Below are 27,556 nucleotides of genomic sequence, written 5' to 3' on the forward strand. Positions count from 1 at the left end.
AGACTGCGTAAAAAGATCAAAGCTTGGCTTGATGTAGATGTCTTGCATATTGGTGAGGGCGTGACAATTAATAAAAGTAAAAGCTGAAACACTTAACAGCGTAAAAGCATGAAAGGAAGAGGAAAAAGTAAATGAAAGAGAAGAGAAAGAGAAAGAGAAAAAGAGAGGGAGAGAGAGAGAGGGAGCAAGAGAGGAGAAGGGAGAGAGGCATCATACGAAACCCATCTTCCGCATCAGCCGCGGTCCGTTTTTCTCTTTCCCCGACTCAATGGTCTCATCAGCCCACCGAACGAGGGAGGTGTCGTACAGGGATTCGTCGTGTGCGTCACACTGACATTCACCGTGTCCTCGACACTGTGGACCCCCTCCCCCGCAACACACCTCCCCCGCCTCCCCAGATCTGGCAGCACGCCGCGGAGAGTTGGCAGCCCACCAGTCGCCTCCCGCTGCAGAGTAGCTCGCTCAATAGACGAAAATGGCGCCCTTTCGACAACGATTACGTCGGCGATATAGCTCGTCATAACTGAAAGGCCTCTGATCCAGCGCTTGTTCAACTTGGCGGCAGAGTGGGCTGTTTCAGTGTGTTTGAGCGAATCGGCGCCGGCGGCGCGGCTGCAGGGGTGTGTGGCCGGCCGGCGGCCGCTGCAGGGGACACCGACCCACCTGCGCCAGAGGAGCCGAGTCGTCGCTGCTGTCCTCGCTGGTGGTGTGGCCCGGGGAGTTGGTCACCTGGCCCGGGGAGCCGCTCTGCGGCGGGCCCATCAGGCCGTGCGCGCCGCCCTGAAACACGACCGGCACCCGTCAGTCACAGGTCGACACGGGGCGCGCGCCGCGTCACGCCGCGTGACGGGTCACTCGCCGTGACGACCCGCGCGCGGCGCGAACGGTACTGGGTACTGGGTGGGGCAGCGGGCCGCGACAGGTGCACGTGGGCTCACCCCTTCACCACCGCGTGGTGCACCGCAGTGCAGAGTGCAGTACGGTGCAATAACCCGGGGTTGTTTCACTAACAGATAATGTTCAAACGAAAACAACACATGTCGCCATACTAACAACACTGCAGCTGAGCCAGCTCGGTAAATGTCAAAGGCTAATAAAATGCAGGACTTCACTTTCAACATTGGATCTTTATTGCCGTGTTCAAGTGATAACTATCCATGTGTCAGAGGTCAGAGACACGGCGTCGTTTGTTTACAAAGAAGTCCTAACCTTTGACCAGTTCTTGCAAAGCCGATGCAACTCTAGCTATCATCCATGCTGCAGTAATCGGATATATTATAAAAAAACTGGACAACCATTCATATTTAACAGCGTTAGTCATTGCTTTGGCGAAGAGTTGTGAGCTGTTGCTGCTTGGAGCTATCCGCTAACACGGTATACATGGCTTTGGCTGACATCCATTTATGGGAAAACCGCAAAACATCCTAGAGAGAGAGATGTCCCTGAGGCCTGAACGAATGAAGGACAGACACGGAGCGCCGTCTCCATAGCACGCCTCATGTAACAAATCCCCACTATTAACATCTAATCCGCTTAACTAATGCCAAACCTCGATTGAGCCGCGTTTCTCCAGAAAACCATTGCGCAATGAATAGTAAATGGAGAGTGATCCAGCCGAAGTGCCAGCTGATTCAACACGAGCTTGCAGTGAGTCATTAGGGACTGTCTGTTAAATGATTAGAGGACAGGTAAGAGATGGCCGGCCGTTCGGCCGGACCGCCGCTCACCTGGTACAGAGGCTGACGCATCTGCTGCGCCATCATGTCGTGCTGCTGCTGCTGCGAACGCTGCTGCTGCTGCTGCTGCTGCTGCATGTACATCCCCGGGTGCTGCTGCTGCTGCGGCTGCTGAAACTGCTGCTGCTGCTGCGGAGACGCCTGCTGCGGCGCTCCCTGGTGGTACATGTCCCTGTGGAGAGGTCAGAGGGTCATACATGTGTCCCTGTGGGCGTGCCAGAGGATCATGAGGTGTCCCTGTGGGTAAGTAACACCACTAGAGTCCTCAGGGCAGCGCACAATTCAACACACTGACACAACAGCAGTCTCCCACTCAAGCGACCAACTAACATCCTAAACTATTGGCTGTCACACAATTCAGCGATTTCGCCCACATCTGCGGTCAGTACACCGACACAGGAGTCCGTCCCTTCCTGCACATCTGTAGCCATCGCCCACGGCCCCGTCCTGCCCGGGGCACAGTCACAGCGCTCCCGATCTGACGCGCCGCGTACTACGCCACACTCACTACACTAACGACCGGAGCCGTTACCGCCGACCGTAAATAATTGGGCCGATTATTATTATAGAGGCCCGACCATCAGCAGGTCGTTCAATCAAGGAGCGCGGTTTGTAACGGGCGAACAAACAAAACAGAACACCACGGGACATCGGTGAGCGTCTATAGTGGACATCCGCGACAGAACGTCGGCGGAGCATCCGCGGATGGCTCAGGCCCGGGTGACCTACGCCCGGGTGGCCTACGCCCGGCTGACCTACGCCCGAATTGCCTACTCCATCGAATGTCTACGCCCGGGTGACCTACGCCCGGCTGACCTACGCCCGAATCGCCTACTTCATCGAATGTCTACGCCCGGGTGACCTACGCCCGGCTGACCTACGCCCGAATCGCCTACTCCATCGAATGTCTACGCCCGGGTGACCTACGCCCGGCTAACCTACGCCCGAATCGCCTACTCCATCGAATGTCTACGCCCGGCTGACCTACGCCCGGCTGACCTACGCCCGAATCGCCTACTCCATCGAATGTCTACGCCCGGCTGACCTACGCCCGGCTGACCTACGCCCGAATAGCCTACTCCATCGAATGTCTACGCCCGGCTGACCTACGCCCGGCTAACCTACGCCCGAATCGCCTACTCCATCGAATGTCTACGCCCGGCTGACCTACGCCCGGCTGACCTACTCCATCGAATGTCTACTGCTCCCCTCCTGTCCGATTAAAGAGTGAAGATTTCGCATACCAAAGTAACCCTTCCGGGGGAACCGGCACCCGCAAGTCAGGTAACAATGGGAAGGGTCGGAGGGACCGACCGCCGCGCCGCATGGTGACAGGTGATTCCCGGGACGTCCGAGCGTCGCCTTTCAGACGCATCGCCGCCTCCCCCCCCCCCGCCGCGCCGTGCCGCGCCGCACAAAGCAGACGGACCCTGTCGCGGAGCGAACTACCCGACCAGGCTGTCATCATCGGCGGAGAGCCTGAACTGCTTTTTTTTTAATCGTTGAGCTGATCAAGCTTGAGTAGCCATGCTTGCGTATTTCACGCTTCAGCCCTGCTGTGAGCCATGTTTTATGATTTCTCATTTCAGATCTTAACAATGATCTTAGGTAGGAAGAACCGTGAGAAACGCCCCTCCCCCTTAGCCCTCGCCGGTATAAGGGGGGGGGGGTCGAACAGCCCCCTCTCGGTTTTCGATAATAACTCGTGTAAAAACTCGCTGATCGCGACGGAACTTTCATTACCATCGCGTTCATCAATTTTACACCTACCCTAACAATTTCATGACCCTGACGCAAATGACCTTTGACCTGTGACCTACTTTTCGAGACCATGTTTGGCCGGAATCGCGATTCGGCGTATATGTCGTCTCCTCTTAGCCGCGCGTTTGCACTCTTTTCGTGGTTTCAAGCGTTCAAACATGTGATATGATATTGCTCCTATGCGTTAGGGTGGGTGTCCAGTTCACTTGAAGCTCAGGACAGGTCACTGACCTTAAATAAGCTCGGTTAACTTTTACATGTTTCTAGGCTAGTTTTTTTAGCTTAATTCGAATTTAGCAACCATATGAGCATTTACGAAGTAGTTTTGGTGCCATCGTAACATGTTACGAAGCTGTCAGAGGCGGTTGACACCTACTACGAATACCCGGCAAAACCACTACTGGTTGACCTGAACTGACCTGACCCGACCTGGCCTAAAAGCATGAAGACATCATCTGTGATAAAAACTAACATGATATTCGTGATCAGAACCCCGAATAACCTCGTAGCAGCCACACTTTACGACCCAACTGGTCTCGATTTTCCCGACTTTTGGGCCAATGACCTGGCTTGAAAGGTCAACCAATGACCTAGGACCTTAAAATTGGGTATCATCGGCTTCCTCTTGTCACGGGAAACACGCTCGTTTTTTCGCGAAGCTCTAGCTCGATCAGGGGTGAGACGGCAAGGGGGGTCCAACGGACTTCCCCCGCCCTTATACGTTTGCGGCTGTCAAAACACCAATACTGGCGAGGGGAAGTGTGTCACCGCTAGACTAGTTATTTGACCATATACTATTAGGTATTTATCTATATTTATTTATTTACGATCTCAAGCCTCCACGTGGTAGGTTTTAAAGCTTACGTCATTGCACAGTATGTCTTAAAAGTACCACGCAAAGTAACAGTGGATCCATCAAGCCTGACCGAGGAAGGACTGCTAGTCACCGAAACAATGGATATCCTCGTCCATTCCCCAAACCCCAGGTCAATTGGTTCGGTGACTTTCAAATTATAGCAGGCCCTTCCTCGGTCAGGGTTGATGGATCCACCGTCACTTTGCGCGGTACTTTTAACCCTCGCCCTGGCAGGGCATTTTTCATAACACGGCCTGGCAGGGCGGGGGGGGGGGGGTCGATGCGACCCCCCTCGCGATTGGCTCCTATGGCACCTAGAAACACCAAATTTGGTAGGTAGGTGGGCCCCCTGGATTTCTCACCCCTGTGCAAATTTGGCTGCTCTAGGTCAATATTTAGGGAGTTTTTGGGGGATATAAATGTAAAAATTTCGCTAAAATAGGTCAAATGTTTTTCGCTTATAACTTTTGATCAAAGATAGAGCAAAAAGAAAAGCAGACTGTACATACATTGGAGTGTTATGCATACATACATAGGTACAAACCATGGTCACAAGTTCATCGGTGCAAAACTCACAGCCTATATAACGCACTATGCCATATACTATTTTAAAGACCTTATCTTTCAACCATTCAACAAAATAATGCATAAAGCACTGGTATGCTGCATTCCAGCGTGATTGAGCTTTTCCAAGGCATTTCAAAACGGGGTGTTTTATCCAGAATTGGAGGATCAAAAGCATGCGATTGCATGTAGGATTACGGGTATGGTAAGACGCTATACTTTGGTTGTCACCTGATTATGAGTTTCGTTTGCATAGAAAATGCATTTAATGTTCCGTTTTCGTATGAGTGTCAGTAACGTGGCCTTCGGATAATAGATTTAGACGAAGAACCGTTTCAAAAACAAACAATACTTAAGCGTTTGCAAGCAAGGTTGCCTAGCGCAATATATAGCCCCACTGCAAAAGGAATGTTTTAAACATTTTCCTCATCTATTTGCCCAATTAGCAACAATGCATCGCAATATAGCCACTTCTGGATTGTAAAGCATTTTAGCATGTAAAATGGTAGGCATATGGATGTCTTCGGAGCCAGGTGTCAGGGCGTTTTGTGAATTATATACAGTGATTGTTTGTAGCGCGATCACTGAGAAAAAAAAATTGACTCCATATGGGTCAAAACTCTTGAAAATGCTCCCATGAAAAACCTTTGCCGAACGTTCCGACAGGAGTAAAAAGGGAGTTACGAAGGGGTTTTAGCATACGTCGCGAGGCTGCCGGTGGCCGCCATCTTTTGCGCGTAGTACACAGCACGTTGTGCGGGGCGGCGGGCGAGGTGTTAGTGAAGAGCGTGTTGACTTAGACGGACCTGACCTATACAGTGACGGATAATTGGAACTTACTTTGGATTTAAAGGTAAGCTTAGCTGTATTTCTCATCATGCTTTTATCGTGCCAAGTGTTATAATGCTGTGATGAGAACATATGGTAACCCCATGTTCTTGATGGGCTGGAATGGTCTCTGTAAGGGTAATTGATTTGTTTTGTTCCTCTGAGTGAGATAAAGATCGGAAACAGCATGCTCTGAGTTTCTAGGTATTGGCAAATATCATACATTATTTCCCTCGAATAAATTGGAAAGTTAGGATTACACAAGCTTTACACGTCATGGATCCTATTGTTATTGCCCAATTATTTTAATATCCATACCAATGAAAAGTATCAGATTTGAAGGGCTTTCAAAGCAGAGCCAGAAAATTAAACTATCTTGGCATTAAAACCTTGATTTTTCTAGCCTGATGAAATCCTCAGGGCTCAGGGCCAGTCTTTTCAGCATGAGGACTAGGCAGGTTGAGTGAGCCCCAATAGAGCCGTTACGAAGCCCGCAGGAGTCGCGCGCGGCCCTCAGATGCCAATTTTGAAAGCCAGGAACCTTTGGTCTCCAGAGATCGGTGTATGTACCTACTCTCTCCCGCCGCCACACAACTATATGGGTAAATGTCATATTGTCATAGTCTGAAAATGCTCTCTGGGTTTCACATGGTTGTTCATAGCAAGAAGTAGGTATCTGTACTTTTCCGAACTGTTTTATAGTGGTAAGGTCATAAATCCGCGTGCCCGACCTTCCAGCATATGCTACACCGATCCGTCGCCATGGTGCAGTGGCCCGACCGGTGGAAACACCGTGGGGCGGGAAATGGAACTGGTGATTTTGCCTTAAATTGTGCTTAAAGATTCCACGCAAGAATGACATGGATGAAGCATAATTAGTGCCAACTGCGCGGCGCCTCGTGGACGTAAAAATTAGCCGATCACCTCCCCCCTCCGGTGACGGATAAATGTTATGTCCCGCGAGTGTGAACCTAACCTAACCTAACCTAACCTAACCTAACCCCCCTTTTGCTAGCGGCTGCGACCGCCAGTGCACCTACTGTTGGCGTTTTGCGGCCGCTAGCATAAATTATATACCTACCCAAAAATAACTGAAATTCAAACGCAGTTTATGGCGCACCATTCAAGAGGTAAATGTTCTACATACACATATCACAAACGAAGCAATAAGGTACTCAATTAACCCTCGCCGGCCGATGGGGGGACGGCGGGTGCCGCCCCCCCCCTAGGGTTTTTTCCGCGATAGCTCCTAACACACTGGCGATAGAAAGCTGAAACTTGGCATACCTAACCTTTGATTCAAGCCGGACCTTTTGACACCAACGGCATTTTCGAGTCAGGTCAGGTCACTGACCTATGACGTTATAAGTGAACCTCTGCACGGTCTTCAGATGTCGCAACTTCACAACGCCCTCCCAGAGGAAACTCACAGGGAAATGAAACTTGCAGGATCAAGTATCCATAACGAGTCTCACAACTTGTATATCTCGGATTTTTCCTAAAGGTCATATGAGGTCAGGTCATTTTCGTGACCTCACCATTAAAAGTCAATGGGGAAAAATGAAAACTGCTATTCTGGCGCCGGGAACGATCTCCAACTATCTCAAGCACACAGAATCGTGATTTGATGTACTCCTTGCAAGGTGACATGCGTCACTTTTGCAATGTTGACCTTGCGTGACGTCATTTACAACGTCATCAAGGTCATTTTAGTTTTTCGTCAATCACTCCCGATCAAATTGAGCTAGCGAGCCAGGAAAGCTACCAATGAACTCAGGAAGACCTGCCGAATCGAATGATATGCGACATGACCTCTTTCGACCAACTTCGTGACCTGGGGGCGCTAATTTTACACCTATCCTTAAAATTTCATGACCCTGACCCTAATGGCCTTTGACCTGTGACCTACTACTTTTCGAGACCATGTTTGGCCGGAATCGCGATTCAGCGCATGTCGGCTCGCATCAGCCGCGCGTTTGCAGTCTTTTCGTGGTTTCAAGCGTTCAAACATGGGATATGATGTTGCTCCCATGCATTAGGGTGGGTGTCAAGATCACCGGGAGGTCAGGTCAGGTCATTGACCTTTGATGACCTCGGTTTTCTTTTTTGGAGTTTTGCATGTCTCTAGGCTAGTTTTTGGATCTGAATTCGAATTTAGCAACCATTTGAACATTTACGAAGTAATTTTGGTGCATTCGTAACATGTTACGAAGCTGTCAGAGGCGGTTGCCACCTACTACGAATACCCGGCAAAACCCTTACTGGTTGACCTGACCTGACCTGACCTGACCCGACCTGGCCTAAATGCATGAAGACATTATCTATGATCATTATTAACATGATATTCGTGATCATCACCCCGAAAAAAAGAAACCTATAGCAGCCACCTTTACGACGTTCTAACATGTCCCGCTTTTCCCGACTTTTGGCCATTGACCTGACCTGGAAGGTTAGCCGTTGACCAAGGACCTTAAAATTGTGTATCATCGGCTTTCTCTCGTCACAGGCAGCACGCTCGTTTTTTTTCTGCGAAGGTCTAGCTTGATAAGGGGCGAAACGGCAAGGGGGGGCAACAGACTCCTGCCCCCTATACGTTCGTGGCTGGAAAAACACCAATACGGGCGGGGGTTAAGAGTGTGTCCTTTGATAACCCGCGCCCTGATGGGGGCCATTTTGGCCCCCACCCTGTGGTTTTTCTTAAATAGCGAGAAAACGGCGGCGCGCAGCGCCGCCAAATTTTGGGTACCTTACCGGGCATCAATTCGACACCTTCACACAAAATTTCAAGTCACAGGTCACCTCAGGTCAGGAGTTATTGAGGTCAAACTGAGGTCATGTTCGAGTAAAAATGAGCAAAAAACATGACATCTTGAAACGCTCACCAATTCTACAGTTAATAAGCAATTTTAAAGTTATTTATGTGGTAGTGTAGAGAAAAAACGGCGCTACAAAACTGCTATCTCGGATTTTCAAAATTTTGGGATTTTGACCCCAAAAATTAAAAAAAAAGATTTTTTTAGAAAAACTCAAAAAAATTCCAAAAAAATTTCGAATTTCGAAAAAAACCGGAATATATGTGATAGTCCCTGCGCTCTTCGATATACATACCAAATTTAAGATCGATACTTCTTTTTTTGGCGAAGTTATAGCGAAAAAACTGTTAAAAATTGATGACGTCAGATTTTTGAACTCAATTTTTAGCAATTCTAGACCTTGTAGCGCAAAAAGGAGACCACCATTGAACTCCCCGTGACGAGCTGCATCGAATCGGTACCCATTTTATGCAAAAATATCAACTTTGAAATTTGACCTAATTTGACCTGACCTTGATCTGACCTTGACTTGACCTTGACCAAAACGTGACCTAAGCTGGCCTTAAAGTCTGCCTGATCCACATAATCGCATTTGTCATGTAAAATGGACCATGCAACATGTATCACACGACACTTTCATATTGTGACCCCCAGTGACCTGACCTCTGTGACCTGACCTGGTATCAGTGACCTCAAATAGCAAAATATGTGTTTGAAGAACATTTCCCCATCGATGATTGTCAATGAAATGCATTTTACTCGATTTTACAACGCATTTCTTGAAATGCCTGTAAACGGTGAAAATTCGACCTTTGACCTGACCTGTGACGTCATCGGTTTGACCGAGGTCAATGAAATAAGGTCCCAAGGTAGTTCCCCGTTGGGGCTATCCAACGCCGTTTACCGCTTGTCGCTATGTTGCGTGGTTTTCGAGATCTTAGGGGGGCCAAAATGCCCCCCCCCCCATCAGAACGTGTTGCTAGGCAGACCCCATCAGGGCGCGGGTTAACACAAAAGCTATTGTGTATTTGTGTTATTGTGTATTATTGGGTTTCTGAACCTGTTGATGGTATGCAATAAAAACAAAATAAATACAAGTGTAGAAGGTAACGGTTGTGGGAATGGTAGGTCGTTACAGGTCTCGCGGGTTTTAGCGGTAGGTTTTGCACCTAGAAAATTTAGTGTACTTCAGGCTATATCTTCGTCGTCTTAAGCTTTTAAGTGTTGAAGATGCGATCGACTTGTTGGGTAACAAGCCGGCCACGATCGTGTAAAATTACTTCATTGTAGATCGATTAGTTTCTGAGATATGACCGGAAATGTAAAAGTGCCAAACCTACCGCTTAATCTCGCGAGACCTGTACAAATAAAGGCTTGCATAGTATTGACGGTATTGACGATATTTCGGAAAGTTTGGGCCCCCATCTTGTTTGGGCCCTTTTTCTGAAAACCTGCCCCCGCAAGGCGAAATCCGCGGCGCCGTCCCTGGTGCTGGGGGGGGGGGGGGGTCCTGGTCGGCCTGTCCATTCGGACGGGCTAAGCCCCAGCGACTCTAGGCCCTAGGGTGTCTGCCCAGACAAATGTCTCCCCCTAATTCCTATCATTCTTCCGGCTCTGAAATGGTCTTGTCAGACCGAAGGGGCCTAACCCAACAAAACAAAAACAAGCAAGCAGCGTGCGCCAGTCGCAGCTGGGCTGGCTGTGCAGCGCCGGCTCTCGATGACACGTCTATGGCCGAGTGGGAATGGGCGTGAATTGGTGCGTGTGCCTGTACTATAGCATAAGTGACCAACCTGAGCTGTTTCTACTTTGATATATTGAGCCTGACTCTGGAATAGCCACACTTGAGTGGAACGGATCTAATTGGGACGTGAACTGAATAAATGTATGACTATGACTAAGCAAGTATGAGTAAGCACACAAAATGCAACATAAATCGGTTTCTTCGTTGGTGATATCACGAAAACGTGTTGGCAAAAGTCTAATTTTGTTACAAAAATGCGTGATAAAATTACTCAAATTAATTTGAAAATTCATAGATGGCGTCAGGGTATCGAAGTTGGCAGGTGAAATCGATCTCCCTTTCTTTTCCGGGGTCCACCTATGATCCACCTGGCACCTCTTGTTCACTTGTGAACCTACAAAAAAATGTTCATTTCAATCGCTATTGCATTTGTTATTTTACACACTTAACGTCATGATCTGAGTAGAAAATGTTCGCTGTGTGTAATTACTTTCCAATACCTTCCAACATTCACTGGACGCGCCTAGATATTTTTTTAATGTATAGCTTGCAAGTGTTCCAGAACACTTTCTGAATTGAGTCACTCCAGGACAATCTAACTATTACCAAGCCGCTCATCAAATGCTACGTTGCATATCAAATTCAATATCACACCCCTTTTTTGGACGCCTAGATCGTGCTATTATAACCCTCGCCCTGGCAGGGCATTTTTCGTAACGCGGCCTGGGGGGGGGGGGGTGATCCGACCTCCTGGCGTTTCGAAACTAAACGTCGTAGCGCTTCCCAACAAAGACAAGTCGATTGCTCTTTACGAGTATTCGCGACTGGTGATACCTATATTTTTATCCTAGGTCAATATTTGACACCGTTTTGGCTAGTCAACGATCAAATTACGGGGAAAAGCTAAAATTTTCCAAGCTATTTAGCCAATAATGGCAAATCTATGAAAGATATCAACATGAAACTTTCACGACCGTGTTTCCCAATGAATTAGCAACAAAATGATGCATAGTTCACTGCAGTTCAGTCATTACTGGCGTGACATAGTCCCCGGGAACACGAGAGTCACACCCGCCGCTGGCGAGGACGGTCCTAATTGACCTGAGGTGACCTTGTACAGATCGAGGAACAATTTTGAAAGCATTTAGATGAAGATTGAACCACAGATTCGGATTCAGGACCTCAAGAAACCCCACTAAACACATACATGCGAGGTCAATGACCTTTGTTGACCTTAGAAATGTCAATATACAATGTAATGTTTCATGTCCTGTCAAAATCTGACATAAGTCACACAGAATAATTTCGTTCTTGTCGATGGGATCGCGTCCAGTTACGCCAGATGTACGATTTTGTCAAAAAGAGTCGGAGGTTTTACCTATTGTGAGGTTATAGCTCGGTGACCTGACATGACCCGAAAATATGTTTTACCGAAAGATTGAGCTGAAAGTTAGCAAGTAGGTAGGCACCCACTAAGCCATGCATATCCATGTGCCAGATTTGGGGTGCTGTTGCACGTGCGCACGTGCAGGGGTCGATTCCAGATCTCGAAGGCGGCTGGACCGATTGCGCTCAAATTTGGTACACGGTTAGGGAGCAGTTGGTAGGGTGCCGTGCAAAAGTCAGTTGGGACCCAGTTGGCACGTACGCACATGCAGGGTGCCGCTTCCAGATCTCGAGAACGGCTGGGCCGATTGCGCTCAAATTTGGCACATCACTAGGGACCGGTTAGTAGGTCTTGGGGTGCAGTGCACAAGTTATTTGGTGGTACCCCCTCGCAATTTCGCACGTGCAAGGCCCACCCTCCCGCTCACTCCGTTGGTCGCCCCAAAAGGCGTTTTACTGGTGTGCACGATTACTTTATAAAAATGCTGAAGTGTTGCAAGTGATTGACAAATATTGTCCAAAGCATGCTGCCTTTGTCCGACCAAATTCCGATTTGGGCATAGGACAAAATCGGAATTCTGAAGGTACAAAATCCAATTGGCACCACTCTAACAGATGTGGTAAGGTTGTGATAGGTTTTACCGAACGGAGATATAGACGATCTGCACAACTGACGAGAGAAGCCAACCTCTGTCAACTGGCTGGTGTGCAGCAAGCAGATATTGATATTCTGCAACGGTTATTTTTGTTGTTGTTTTAATCTTTCTTCAATAAGGTACCTATGTTAGAGCTGTTGTGCCTATTTGTTTATACACCAAACAACATCGGTGATAGCCAGATAACTATTTCATGGCGTGCAAAGAAAGACTGTTCAAGTTACCCAACGGTCGGGTTATTTGAATACACCGTCACTTGACGGAGAAGCAAGGCTTTAATTCACATTTTTCAAAAAATATGTTCAACTTGAAACTTGATGCACTCTATGGCAATGACTCTTGTGAAGTTGTTCTTAGGAAAATAAAAATTTATTTCATTGGCTTCCACTCGCCAAACCCGCTTTTCCTATAGCTCAATCAAGGGATGAATCACTGGGTGGTTCTTTCGACCCCTCCTCACCCTCCTGCAATTGAAGTTAGCCGTTGGCAAAGACACTAATTCGTGCAGGGGCTCATTTTCACTTGTCCTTTTAATGTAATCGGTGACTTAAGCCAGCCGGCCAAATGAACAAAAATCCATACAAACCCAGGTGATGCCACGGGCCCACGGCCCTCATCCTTGTCAGCGTCCACTCCCTCGGCGGCGGCGGCGGCGGCCCGCCGTGCCGTGCACCGCGGCATGTTACCTCTCGCCGCGCCAGGGGCCGCGGGGCGGGACGCTACCCCCCGCTGCGACAGGCGACCCCTGGGCCTGGGCACCGCCGCGGCGGGCGACGGACGACAATAGCGCAAACAAAGGATGGGGCCGCCAGTCAGCCGGCGTAGTGAATGGGTAAATCCTTACTCGGTAACACAGCAGGGACTGCTCCACGAACACGGGCAGGCCGTACGGCAGTAGACATTCGATGGAATAGGCGATTCGGGCGTAGGTCAGCCGGGCGTAGGTCACCCGGGCGTAGACATTCGATGGAGTAGGCGATTCGGGCGTAGGTCAGCCGGGCGTAGGTCACCCGGGCGTAGACATTCGATGGAGTAGGCGATTCGGGCGTAGGTCAGCCGGGCGTAGGTCACCCGGGCGTAGACATTCGATGGAGTAGGCGATTCGGGCGTAGGTCAGCCGGGCGTAGGTCAGCCGGGCGTAGACATTCGATGGAGTAGGCGATTCGGGCGTAGGTTAGCCGGGCGTAGGTCAGCCGGGCGTAGACATTCGATGGAGTAGGCTATTCGGGCGTAGGTCAGCCGGGCGTAGACATTCGATGGAGTAGGCGATTCGGGCGTAGGTCAGCCGGGCGTAGGTCACCCGGGCGTAGACATTCGATGGAATAGGCGATTCGGGCGTAGGTCACCCGGGCTGATCCCCCGCGGATGTCAGCAGATTTTAGCCGATGTCGGCGGGATGTCAACGGAACATCATAGCAGCATCAAAGGATGCCGTGGGATATCACAAGAGTGGGTTCAACACAGTGGATGCACTGCCGAAGGAACCTCTGGACAAGAAGCACAGAGAAACTTATGTGCTCGTAACCAGAAAACAGTGGTGTCCCGCACACATAGCTGATGACTTTTTTTCTGTGACACACGATGAATGATCCGAGACAAAGACCCAGAACTAAGTCGGGTTGACGCAAGACGGGTTGACCGTAACAGCTAGACAGTTTCACTATTTTGGCCAACACCAGCGCTTGAGCTCAGCTCTCTTAGTTGGCCCATCACATTCCGCTGACAGGTCAGGGCACAGAGTGACCTCACCAAGAGGCTACAACCGAACCAGTTGACCTGGATCCTGCGCCTCCACCTTTTCCAAGTACCTGCATCCCTCCTCTTCAGATGTCAGACCATCATAGAGAGCAGACTGCATACGACACCATACAGGGTGTCCCAAAAGTTTTGCAACATCCTTAACGTTGTAAATTAAACACTTCAGAGTTGTCCTTTCCGCTTTATTTAACAACCAACATAGTCACCGCGAAGCCGGGCACACTTCTGGACACGTGATGGCATGCTGGCCACCAGGCGGCGCAGTGTGTCCGCGGAGATGTCTCTCCAGGCCTTCTTCAGCCGGCGCTCGAGCTGACCCAGGTTGGTGGCGGGCTCCTGCTGGTCGAGGCTCTCCTTCATGATTGCCCACACATTCTCTATCGGGTTTAGGTCGGGGGAGTTGCCAGGCCACTCCCCTTTACCCCAAAACCCTGGGAGGTGTTCCGCACACCATTCTTGTGTCCGCTTTGCGGTGTGTGCTGGTGCGCCATCTTGCATAAAAATTCCTTCTGACCTCCGGTCGACGATTTTCTTCTCCGTGACACCGCCATGCTGCTCTTACGGTTGACCGCCGGCAGAAGTGAGCCCTCCAGAATCTCGGACACGTAGTATGCGGTGTTGACAGTCTGTTTTTTTTTGGCACCACGTGAAGTTCAGTCAGGCCCTGTGCGGTCATTCCGCCCCACACCATGAGTTTCGCGGGGTGCTTGATGGTTTCAACCGGGGGCACTTCGTCGCGAGATTTCGCCCAGACTCGATCGTTTTGCCGATTTGGCGTGTGCTGGATTTCGGAGATGGACTCGTCGGACCAGATGACGTTCTTGAACTCATCGAAGCCCCAATTTTTTACCCTCTTGCAAAATTCCAATCTTGCAAGCTTCTGTTTTCTTGTCATTTTCGGCTGTTTTGATCTTTTGTACGACCGGAAATGATTCGACTGGGTCATGAACCGATGGACACCCGACTTTGACACCGGGTAACCCTTTCGCGTCAGCCGCGTGGCCAATTTCCTGACGCTTTGGCCACGCTTGCCAGCAGCTTTGGCACAGACGATTCTGGCGACGTTGGACACGGCACGCGGCCGGCCTGAACGTTTCTTGTCGGCTAACGGTTTGCCGTCGCGAAAACGTTTCCACCACCGGTAGACAGTGGTCCGATCGACGCCCAGCTTCTCTGCGACAACCCCCTGCGCCACGCCACCTTCCAGCAACCCGATCGCGCGGGAGCGCACCGCCTCTCTGCGCGTTACCCGTCCGGCCACCTTCATGTCTGCGACTGACCTAAGGTCAGACGGCGGCCGCCCCAGACGGGTCAGCCGTGCCCCGCGGCAATAACCGCCGCTGGGTCGGGTGGGCAGTCGCGCCGTCTACCCGGGACAAGCGGAAGGTTGCCAGTGGAACGTTGATATTAGCGGTAGAGACAAAACATATGGGAAAACGGATGTTGCAAAACTTTCGGGACACCCTGTACATGGCGATAATTACCACGGCAACAACAAAGGCAGCGGCCCTTTGATGTCGCCGATTTGGCGTGCTGGCCCCGCCCTACGGAAGCGTGCCACAAAGACACGGAAATGCGTGTAGCACCGAGAAAGGGTCGCTCGCATTGTGCTCGGTCGATCGATGAAATTCAGCTCCGCCTTCCAGCCCAGTCGACATGATACACTCGTCACGGCTCGTGTCAATTTCAGCGCAACACCCTACACCTACCGTGCTTCCAATCCTCAACTATTTAAAACTCCACACCACATCGGCTACACGGCGCACGAATGCAAAAACAGAAACAGACCAACACCAAACACACACATACTTTCGCTCATCAGCGTGTTGTCGTCATTTTCGTGTCGGCATCCATCACCGCATGTTTGTCCGCGTCCGCAGGCCGTCAGTTTAACCCTCGCCCCGTTGGGGGGGGGGCCATTTTGGCCCCCCCCTGTGGTTTTTCCTGAATAGCAAGAAAACGGCGGCGCGCAGCGCCGCCAAATTTTCAGTACCTTCCCGGGCATCAATTTGACACCTTCACACCAAATTTCAAGTCTTAGGTCACCTTAGGTCAGGAGTTATTGAGGTCAAACTGAGGTCATGTTCGAGCAAAAATGAGCAAAAAACATGCAATCTTGAAACGCTCACCAAATCTACAGTTATCAAGCAATTTTAAAGTTCTTTATATGGTCTAGTAGACAAAAAGCGGCGCTACAAAACTGCTATCTCGGATTTTCCAAATTTTTGGTTTTTGACCCAAAAAAAATCAAAAAATTGATTTTTTTTAGAAAAACTTTGAAAAAATCCAAAAATTTTCCGAATTTCGAAAAACCGGAATATATGTGATAGTCCCAGCGCTCTTCTATATACATACCAAATTTCAGATCGATATCTCGTTTTTTGGCCAAGTTATAGCGAAAAAACTGTTCAAAAATGATGACGTCAAATTTTTGAACTCAATTTTTAGCAATTCTAGACCACGTTCGGCAAAACAAAGACCACCATTGAACTCCCCGTGACGAGCTGCATCGATTCGATACCCATTTTATGCAAAAATATTAACTTTGAAATTTGACCTAATTTGACCTGACCTTGACCTGACCTTGACCTGACCTTGACCAAAACGTGATCTAAGCTGGCCCCAAAGGCTACCTGACCCATATAATCGCATTTGTCATGTAAAATGGACCATAAAACATGTATCACACGACACTTTCATATTGTGACCCCCCCGTGACCTGACCTCTGTGACCTGACCTGGTATCAGTGACCTCAAATAGCAAAATATGTGTTTGAGGAACATTTCCCCATCGATGATTTTCAATGAAATGCATTTTACTCGATTTTACAACGCATTTCTTGAAGTGCCTGTAAACGGTGAAAATTGGACCTTTGACCTGACCTGTGACGTCATCGGTTTGACCTAGGTCAATAAAATTGGGTCACAAGGTAGTTCCCCGTTGGGGCTATCCAACGCCGTTTACCGCTTGTCGCTATGTTGCGTGGTTCTCGAGATCTTAGGGGGGGGGGCCAAAATGGCCCCCCCCCCAACCGGGCGCGTTGCTCGGCAGAGCCCAACGGGGCGCGGGTTAATGCGCCAGCTCTATAATGCCACCTGTCCGCCGGTAATGGATCGACATTGGCAAACATGGCGCACCGTGTTCAGACGTGGCGCACCGTGTCCGCACACAATGTGCGCCACAATCGCCCTCTGCGCCATTCACCGCGCAGCCGCAGCGCGACGATTGGACGCGGCGAGAGAAGACACAACAGTATAGAGGATGTGCTTAGAGACACTGGCGAAAGGACAGAGCTAATTGGCACGATACAATGCGACGGCAGTCGTCACGGACTCGTGCATGTCACACGCACACACACAAAAACACAAAGACACAAAGACACGGATCGTCGGTGCTCCGGCGGAGATCAATACATGAGCCGATGACCGGCTGTGTACACATCTCCCGAGAACATCATCTTGTCATCCCTGAAGGCCTGTTTCGAAGAAGCCGTCATCAGGCGTCACCCTAGCGTCGCCATCAGGAGTCATCCGAGCACCGTCACCCGGAGCCCTGCCGCGCCCCGCTGAGCCTGTCACCGCTGTCGAACAGCCCCCATCAGCCACCTCTGGATCAGTCAAGCCATCTCCCACTGGCTCTCCTACATGAAGACGGATCGGCGTCAGAGGCTCTCCGTGAGAGCCCCGCAGACGAGCACCTCCGACAGCACGCGGCTCACAAAGCCATCCGGATCCCGTGTTAGGAGCGTGCTGAAATCAATGCTCGCCCGCCTGTTTGTCGCGACAGATTGGTGTTTACTGCAGCAGTGGCATTCCTATCGATCTGGCCGCCAGTGCCGCTCACCGACATGTTTTGATAACGCTGTTAGCGGCCGGCAGTGTTCTTTTGGTCCGTTCAGCCAGAGCATCGACGGAAAAGAGTTGGAATTTATAGCCCGACGTGGATGGGCCGACATGAGAAATGAGCCTCTCAAGGCAAGAGCTGAAGAAGAAAACAAACGTTTAGATTACTGAACTCAGGGAAACAGACTGTAAATTGGATGAAAAGTATTCCTCAGAATTACCTTCCCGGCCTTCGCCGCCCCACCGTGCCCATCTGGTCGAGATTCTGATGTGCTCTGAGGCGGTGTGGTCCGTGTATGTCTCTCTGTTTACTTGTATCTGTACGTTTGCGGTGTCTCGTCTGCCATATAGTGCGGGGAAGCTTTGCGCGCGTGGCTGCCGCCGCAATGGCCGTGCTCTATAGAGGCTGACAGGAGGGAGACGGATCACGACGCGTCCTCCCCCGTCAGCGGCCCGCCCCGCCTCCACCCTCGCCGCTGCGCTGTCCGCCCCACCGCTCAGATTCAGAAAAGAAGGCAGTGTCTCCGAGCGTCGGTGGCCAGCGGACCACGGGGAGCGACATCGGACTGCGGCAGACAAGTTCATCACCCAGACAACGGAAAGTGATCTTCCGGTACGGAAACAGTCACGGAATGCCAACACCGAGATATGGGATAAGTTAATTCGTTTGGCTCTATTCACATGTAAAAATCGTTCAGCCAAACAACTATGACGACGAAACCTCATGTTCGCAGCGTGCAACACCCTGTATAAAACATCAAGTGCGCACTGTGGTGCAAACACTGTATTTGAAGTGCACGAGATCCTGAGATCGGTTTTCACCAGTGCCAATGAAACGCGCGTCGTCCGCCCAATCCCTGTCTCGCGGGCTCACGCAGCTTGTCAGTGTCCACTGCCCATAGAAGTGAGGCGGGCCGAGAGCAACCTGCGGCGGAAGTGGTGGAAGTGGCCAGTGACCTCAACGGAAGGAAGTCACCGCAGCGGACGTGAGTCAAACGACGAGACCGTGGAGCAGCCAGGGCAGAAAGGTGACATAGCGAGACCCGCACAAAAGGCACACACTGGTGTCCATGCACGTTTCAAGGCCTTAGTTATATAACTGAATAGGTGAAACTATTATGTAACTGATACAGGACATGTGTTCTGTCACAGATATCACACAAAGACGTGGACATCGCAACATCTACGTCATACACGGTTCAATAAGCAAGTCATACGTCTAGCTGACGAAAGAGTCGCTACAAAAGAGATCTCAAATCTGAACAGTGAACCTTCTCTCTGCTTTTATTCACTTATGAATCCCTGTATGACTGTATAGTCTTCCAGGAACGTTTCTGTAGCGGCCGAGGCAGAAGCAGAGAGCATAAAGCGGTTACGTCATCCGAACTCAGTCGGTCAATATTGCCCAACTGACTCGAACAGGCCGCGCCGCGCTTGGGACCAGGACAGACGAAAGTACGGAAGTAACGACACACACAACCACAGAAGTCGTGTGGATCAGAGCCAACATCTGAAGACTGCCCCTCCGAGCGCTGCACGGCACCACTCAGCCCGATCAGGCTTATAGCCACCACCATAGCACACAACAGCGTACGGCACAGCAGCCCACCTACCGCCTCGCCTCTCACATCGCTCACACCCACATCCTAGTCAATCTCAGGTCCCACAGATGAACGTTAAGCGTCACCAGTACTGCCGTAATACTTTGCTTCAAATTCTGTACAGTTGAGCACATGCATTATACACTCAGTCCGCAGAGTCTAATCAGGGCACCCTATGCCCGCGACAGGGACTCCCGTGCCGAGACCAATGTCCGATGAACCATGTGCTACACATGGCCTACATTCATCACGTGTGATAATACGAGGTGCAACCTCCTGTTGGAGCACTGTCCGAATGCCAAGCTATGGAAAGCTGTCCATGTCTGGCATGATTTCACAGGCCACACCTTAGTACTGGACAAGCAAAGATAGCCGAAACAAGATGGGCCCCCAACATAACTGGGGCTCTGACATACAGACAACAGCAAACACATTGCACAACATGAATGGTAAACATTCTCTCCGCATGTGGACTAAACGTCAAACCGGGAGTGAGCACCTTTTGCCGAAGCGCAGAAACGACTCGATTCCATTTACCAGGCATAATTTTTGATAAGCGATGTCTTACAGACAAAGAACAGCGATATATTTTTTACTCATCTAGCAGATTTTCGCGGCGACGGCAGACGACACAGCTCATCATAACACTCGGCAGTGAAGCTCAGCCTCGCCCATTTCAGCCAGCTTTATGCGACAAATTTCACACAGGAAGGAAACTTGGCGCCCTGATGGCCAACTGCATTCTAATATCTTGGCCTGTTAGTTTAACAAAGAGCGTGCGATTCACTGTAGTTTGGCCATTAAAACTTCTCGCCGGCTCATTCTGGTTTAACTAGCGCGCCCTTGTTCTGGCGGCCGGTGGTGGAGGTGATCCTATCATTGAACACTCATCAGCCGCCCCAAGGGGTGACATCAAAGTTGAGCGCCACCAGAGAACCGTGTGGCCACCCCTTCGATTACCTCGCGCACGCCAAACAAATGTCCATAAATTTCCAACGACCAATTAGTACCAGAAAAATAAAAACAGCCCTACGTAATGCCGGGGTTCCATAGATCAGCCCCAAACGAACAGACGCGAGTTTAATGAACGGCGCCGCTGTAAATCATCGGAGACTTGACAGCTCACCAGCGGAGGTTCCCAAATCACTAACAAAACAGGGGCTTCCAAACTAACCATATTGATTTCTGAATCGTAACGGGAACGAAGAACAACCGCCACGAGGGCTTCAGAATCTTGAGACAACGGAGGACGTTCAAAGGCTTCGGTGCAGAAGATGGACAAATAAGTCAGTCCTACGTCTGTCGTCCGCAACAAAGCACACAGAAGGACAGGGCATCACTCACCAGCTTCACAGTGTCACTAGTCATCAATAACTCGGACATCACCAGTCCCCGCCCACCCTGTTGCCATCAGATGCCAATCACCCCGGGGTCGTCACCAGTGCACCACTCACCGGTCCTGGAAGTAGACAGGCTGCTGGTGGTGCTGCTGGTGATGCTGCTGGTGCGGGTGGTACCCCACAGACGTCATCGTCTCCACCGTGGACGTCATCGGCATCGACATCTGTAACAGACGGCGGCGTCACCATCACACGGCAGGGAACCTGTGGTCGCGGCCGTAGCGACACCTGGGTGCGATGAGAGGGGGCATCGGAGCCAGCACGCTCAATGGCGAATATATTGGGGCCAAGACTACACGTAAATACGCGACCCAGCCAAGTGAAGATTAACATCATATCCTTTACGACCCTTCACACCTTTCCCCGGCGATTCAAACCTGTCCCGTCCAGAGCCCCATCCCCGGGCGCCTCGCTCACGGCCCGGTGCGGCTGCTGACGGGTGGCGGCCGTACGGCTGCTGACGGCTGGCGGCCGTATTGATTGGACCGACCGACCGGAGCCACCGCGCCGGCGATGATTTTATATTCCGTTCAATCAGTTACAAATCATGACAACTTTTGTCATCTAACTCCCAAGTTGATCAAAGTTGGGCTGTTGGCGCTAAGTTGGTGCCGATATGCCCCGAGGGCTTATCCCGGGTGGGCCGGCGCCGCGGGAGGCAGGTCGAGCCAGGTCGCGCACAGAAAACGCTGCAACACGGTGTCCAAATGTAGCCGAGCACTTAGTCGGCGGTCACTCCGCAGAAGTTACCTGTCGCCGTACGCATACGGAGAAACGTGAGCCGCCTGGAGAACGGGTAAATGGTGATCCAGTTCGGCCGACAGGTTTCCTCGTCACACCACCGACCTGACGTACCTACACGGACCTCTTTGTTCAAAATGGAACAAAGCGCAGAGTGCAGAGTGATATGACCTTGGGACTCGGTGACACCGCGCCGAGGACGTCCTGTTAATAGCCTATATCACACCGATCTTTACAACCACACCTGTCCAAATTAGACGAGTTTTGTTCAACACGGCCTTCATTTGTCATCATAGGCCAATCTCAGCCACGTCATACTCCTGATTAACGGTTACATTACTTGAAAATCACATTTTAATCGCCCATGAATACGGATTAGCGTCGCTCTAAGTTTATCGGACCCGATATCCAAACGATTCCTATTCCGTTCGCGAGCCTTCGTGACGTAGGCTGGGGCTGGAGGAGAATTCTACTCTGACTCACTCCAGCTAGTGGGAATGGGAAGTGGGTATTTGCCTCTGCAGTAAAGTTAAACAGTTTCCACGAGGAGGAAATTCACTTCAAGTTCAACAAACCGTGCGTCTGCATACCAAAGAAACAGGCCTGATTAGCCATTGCAAGTCATGCAGTTATCCAGCTGCCTTAGTTTCCACGCAGCACTTATCTTAAATACATTCTGTTAGGTAAAAGGGAAAACCGGGTTTAAACATTTCACCAAAACATTAATGAAACGCAACTCGCTAACCTTAGTAACCAAAGCCATGTTTCAATAGCAACCGAACGACATGACAAAAAACCCGAAGCCGTTCTGTGCAGTGTTTGGCACAGGCCGCCTCCGATGGTATCCAGTGTCGGGTCTGTCCTGGGGCGTCTGTCCGTTTATCCGCAGCTGTGCTGTCCGGTACCGTCACCAGTGGCGTCCCGTCACCCAGTGACGCAATCACCGTCATGTCTCTCTCTCACCGCGTGTGACACAAGGCGCCGGAGAAAGTTAATCGAGCCTCGGCTACAGAGCGCCGGGCTTTCATTACATTGTTTATGAACGGCAAGCGATGTCGGGAAAACGGTCCTCGAAACAATTGTTGTTTGTCGACGGAAGGAAGCTCTCTACTAGCAGCAAAGTGGGCCAATTCTGAGTCGACATTAAATATCGCGCCACTTTCCACTTACAGCAGTCATCTATGCAGACGGAACTCATAACAACGAAGGAGCTCGTGGAAAGAAAACATTACCGACAAAAGTATTTGCGTCAGCATGGCAACTTGACTTCACAACATGGGATCATGGCAACTTGATTCGCTGACGCAAAGTGCTAGGAATCCATTTAGTTTGGTTCATTCGAAAACTGCATGCAATCCGTTTTGCAGAAAGTTCGCGTGGAAACCTAATGATGCGATCATACTAAAGGCTGGAAACAAGTGGATTTTATGAAGACAATATCAAATGCCGCAAAAATGCATTAAACATTTATGACTCATGCCTACCTTTCCGCATAGCATAACGTCAGACCAATCTCAACTGCCAACTCGAATCGTTTCTCAGTCGCACTGTTAGGTTCTGCCCACATTTAGCCTAAATTCCGCATTGCATCACATACCAGTGCCGTTCGGAACGTCAGCCTATTATTACCAGGTTGATTGCTGAGTCCCAGCGGGTGAAAGTGGTGCTGTACCGCCGTACCGGCCAGGGCGGTACACGACTCCTAAACAGGGGGGGGGGAGGGGGTGGCCGGCGGGCAGAGATGGACCGGCAGCCTTGGAGCCGGGGGCGGTTCGGGGTGTAAATAGGGGCGTGGCTAACAATAGTAACGGACCACAGGCTCTAAAAGGCATCCATGCGGCCGAAGGGGGCGACACAATCAAATGACCTGAATCGAGGAGAAATCGACACTCGGGAAAGAAACACACATGCCCACCCAGCGTGAAACATGGTCCCACAGCAGCCATCACCATATGATTACGTGATAGCGGCACGACACACGACAGGCCGGGACGGAACCCAGGCCGCCGGCGGGGACAAATGGCTACACAAATACGGTAGCTGATGCGATAAATCCAGCGGTGACGCGAGCTGTGACCAGTTCCCATCATCCACTGCCCCACAAAGACACGCTAACTAGCTGCTGGCTTCCACTGAATGCGCTGGTCAGGGCAGGGATGACTAGCAGATTCCAGCTGGATCTAGTTTGATCCGGATAGTCTTGAATGACTTGCTAAGACCTACTTCTTAAGATGTCCCGAATAATTAAGTGTAAGCTTATTTAGACTAATCTAAACTTTTCATAAAGTGTAAGTTGCTCAAGAACATTCGAGTTTTGTATCCAGTTGACCTACGTCTCCGACACATTAACCCGCGCCCTGCTGGGGGGGGTGTTTGAACACCCCCCTTGTGGTTTTTCGCGAATATCTCAAAAACGGCGGCGCGGAGCGCCGCCGTTTTTGGTACACCTTATCATACATCAATTCTACACATGTTGTGAAAATTTCAGACCAAGGTCATTCAAGGTCAGGTCACCAGGTCACTTGAAGTGACCTCACCTCATAAAAAGTTTCAATGTCTGTCATAGCTACACCAAGTGACCGATCGCTTTGAAACTTTCAGCGATTGCTAAGAGCAATAGCATGTACAAAATGTTTATCTCAGAATTTTTATATCGATGACCTAAGGTCAGGTCAATTTTGCGACCTCCCCGTTATAAGTCAAAATGGGAGAAAATTGAAATGCGCCTCTTTTGGACGAAAGACATTATAAACACTCCCAAACACCGAATTACAAGTGGTTTAGACACACTGAACATGAAAATGGTGTCCGTGACCCTTGTTTATGCCCTGAGGTCATCTAATGTCACGAATGGTATCTAGCAGTTTTTCGCAAATAACTTTTGATAGAGGCATGCTAGAGCGATGAAAACGCCTTAGATAGGTTCAGCTCGACGATACGGATCGACTGATATGCAACATGACCCTTTCCGGTCAGGTCATGACCTTGACCTGAGGTCAAATTTTCAAGTTGACCTTTCAAGGTCAAGTTATAGTTCATTCGATGCGTCTTGACAAGGGGAACACGATGCCGGTAAAAGTAAGCTCGTACAAGGCTTGGGTCAAAAGTTATTGCAGAAAAACTGTTTCCGAAAAAATCGGCTATTTTTGCAGTTTTTGCCCCCTGCAGGCAAAACCGTTGACGTTAGGTCAAATCTGAGAGAATTACTCAGAAAGGGCGTTAATAGGGCTATCGAATGCGCTTTTCCGCGGCGCTGTAGCTCTATTGGTTCCCGAGTTATGCGATGGATTCTTGGAAATTTTCGACATTCGACCTGGAAATCGGCGAAATTTTGCCTTCAATGACCTCTGGTGACCTTACCTTTGACCTGACCAAAAAATCGACCGAAGTGATTTCGTCATTATTTTTGACGCTCTTTCGAACGCTGCCTTCCGCGTATCGCTACGTGGCCCAGCATGAGCCGAGTTACAAGGGGGGTGTTCACTGTTCAAACACCCCCCCCCCCCCCAGCAGGGCGTGGAAATCCAGGACCCCCTGCCGGGCGCGGGTTAACCCCACGGCACCAACCACCACTCTATCACAAAAGGAACCCAGCGATCGATGCCGTAATAAAGACCCGATCATCAGACGATCAATGTTATCCGACAACCTTCTCCCTCCACCGTATACTTAGCCCCTGCCCCAATGATAGCCCAGCGTCCGCCTGGCAACACGGTCCACCCGCCGAAACACAGCTCCGCCAACAGCACCAAGAGCGGACCTCAATGAACCCCGAACGAGCGGCCTCGCTCGGCCGTGGGCCACTTTCGGCGGCACTAGAGTGGCCCACTTTCCGCCGGCGTGGCGTGGCCCTGGGTCGAGTGGCGGGCGGGCTCGCAGAGAGGTTAACTAACACACCTGTAGTGAAGAGGAGTAGAGACCCTGCTGCTGCTGCTGGCTGCCGTGGTCCGACATCAGCGACGGCAGGTCGAACTCCTCGTCACCCAGACTCGGCGGCTGGTACGTCTGTGGGAAACGGATGGCAGACGGGTCAGCAGGGTCACAGGGGTCAGCGGGGGGACCACAGGGGTCAGACCGGTCGCAAGGGGTCACCGGGGTCAGGGAGGGGAAGTGGAGGTCACAGGGGCCATCTGAGAGCTCACGGATCATACACGGATGAGCCGAGGGTCGACTGAGCGCGCTGGTAGGTCGGGGTCGCGTCGGGGGCGAAGAGAGCCCGGCCCGTGTTTGTTTGATCGTTTGATGTGTGTTTGTCTGTTTGTCACGACCCATTGGATAGTTTACTGTCGATCTAGTCGTAAAAGGGCCGTCACTGAGCCGAGTTAACTGGACGCGTTGTCCTGCTGCTTTTTTATTCAGATCAGATTGAAGAACCAGCCATTTTTTTCGCCTGATAAATACGTGAAACCATGCGTGCTAAAACCAATTTTTCAATACCATAATGACATCACGAGGAAATCGATTTAATATTGCTAATTGGGTGACTTAATAGACATGCCACTTCCCTAAAAGTTATATCTACTTTTAATGGCGTTCCATAAATCATTATTACGACATTCATCGTCACATTGACTGGGGAAGTTCGGCCGACCCGCCCTCCATTTCCCGGTCTCACGCTGCCCACACCGGGCCCATCAGCGAAGAGCCTCTATCGCCCGGGCAGCCCCGTCCCCGCCCCGGCTCCAACCACCTGTTCGCGGGGCGGCCGCCGGCGCCGACACCACCTAATTGGAACGGAGCGCCGGCCGACGGGGCCGTAACGGCGACGGGCGGCCGCCGCGCGGCGCGCCGACGACCGCCGCAAATCGTCGGGCGGCCGCCGGCGGCGCAGGCCCCGGGGACCAGCGACGGATGTCGTGTCACGCTAAACGCCGCCGGGGGCCGCCGGGGAGCACTGGGCCGCCGCGGTCGGCCCACCGGTCACGATGGGTGGCGCACTGCTGTGATTATCGCCCGCTGCTCCTCCCCAGCGGAGCCCGGCGACGCTCAGTGCCGTCCACAGGCAGACTTAGTGGCCGCCGCCGAGCCGACAATGTGCCAATCGCGGCCACTTCACTTGGTCGACGGGTCGGCAGGGCTAGAGACGTGATATTTTACTGACGGGAGTTACAGCGGCGGGAGAGGGACGATGGAACAGGACACGAGTTCGATGGGAGATGGTGAGAAAGGAATGGAACACGTGGCTAGCTGTTACACCAAACAATACGGAGTCACACTGCAAGAAAATAACGACCTTCAGAGGGATATAAACTTAGTAAAAGCCAACAAAAAGTTGATCCGCTCAATTAAGAAATTTAGGAAGTGGAGGAGACGATCAGTTGTGCCTGCCATTGACTTTAGCGGCCGGTTGACCCGGTTGCTGCCTTTCGAGGAATAAGGAGACGCACCAGCTATCACGGTCAGCGGGGCTCACCGTCGGCGGCCTAATTGTGAGAACAATCCAATCAGGCCGGCGAATCAGCCCTCTGAGCGGGACGCTCCTGGCTAACCCGATCGAGCGGCCGCAGATCGGCACGGAGCGACTATTACCGGAGGTTGGGCCGACACCACAGAGGAGCACCGGGGGAGCTGAGAGGGCACTGATGGCCAGGCGATGTGCGGTGTGTGACCGTCACTGACGTGACACGTCAGGTCACAGGGCTCTAAACGGGCAGTGATGGCGCCGGAAGTCACACCGTCGCTGATTTTGGAAACGCTGAACGGCTTCACTCAGAACTCAGACTCTGTACTATATCAACGCCGGATGTCCCACACAAGATCAAAGGAACTTCAAGGGACACATCACAAGATATCTTTCATTGATTGTTGAGCGCAATCATTGTTACGGGAAAGGTTCTCTATAAATATGTCCAGACGCCGATACTGGGAA

The 27,556-nt window shown here is 50.9% G+C and overlaps 1 protein-coding gene across 3 annotated transcripts in view; it reads right to left on the reverse strand.

Annotated features, from left to right (window-relative positions):
• LOC122386712 (TOX high mobility group box family member 3-like) overlaps positions 1-27,556 on the reverse strand; it is a 120,544-nt gene that overhangs the window by 28,324 nt on the left and 64,664 nt on the right. For all 3 annotated transcript variants that reach the window (XM_043376193.1, XM_043376192.1, XM_043376191.1), the window contains 4 exons: positions 25,585-25,692; positions 21,001-21,110; positions 1,728-1,908; positions 664-780 (listed from right to left, as the gene is read on the reverse strand). In XM_043376193.1, the coding sequence (XP_043232128.1) occupies positions 664-780; positions 1,728-1,908; positions 21,001-21,110; positions 25,585-25,692 (516 nt within the window). The remainder of the gene's footprint in view (positions 1-663; positions 781-1,727; positions 1,909-21,000; positions 21,111-25,584; positions 25,693-27,556) is intronic.

Source organism: Amphibalanus amphitrite, unplaced genomic scaffold (assembly GCF_019059575.1).
Source record: "Amphibalanus amphitrite isolate SeventyFive unplaced genomic scaffold, NRLGWU_Aamphi_draft 000260F_arrow, whole genome shotgun sequence".
NCBI classification, from domain to species: Eukaryota; Metazoa; Arthropoda; class Thecostraca; order Balanomorpha; family Balanidae; genus Amphibalanus; species Amphibalanus amphitrite.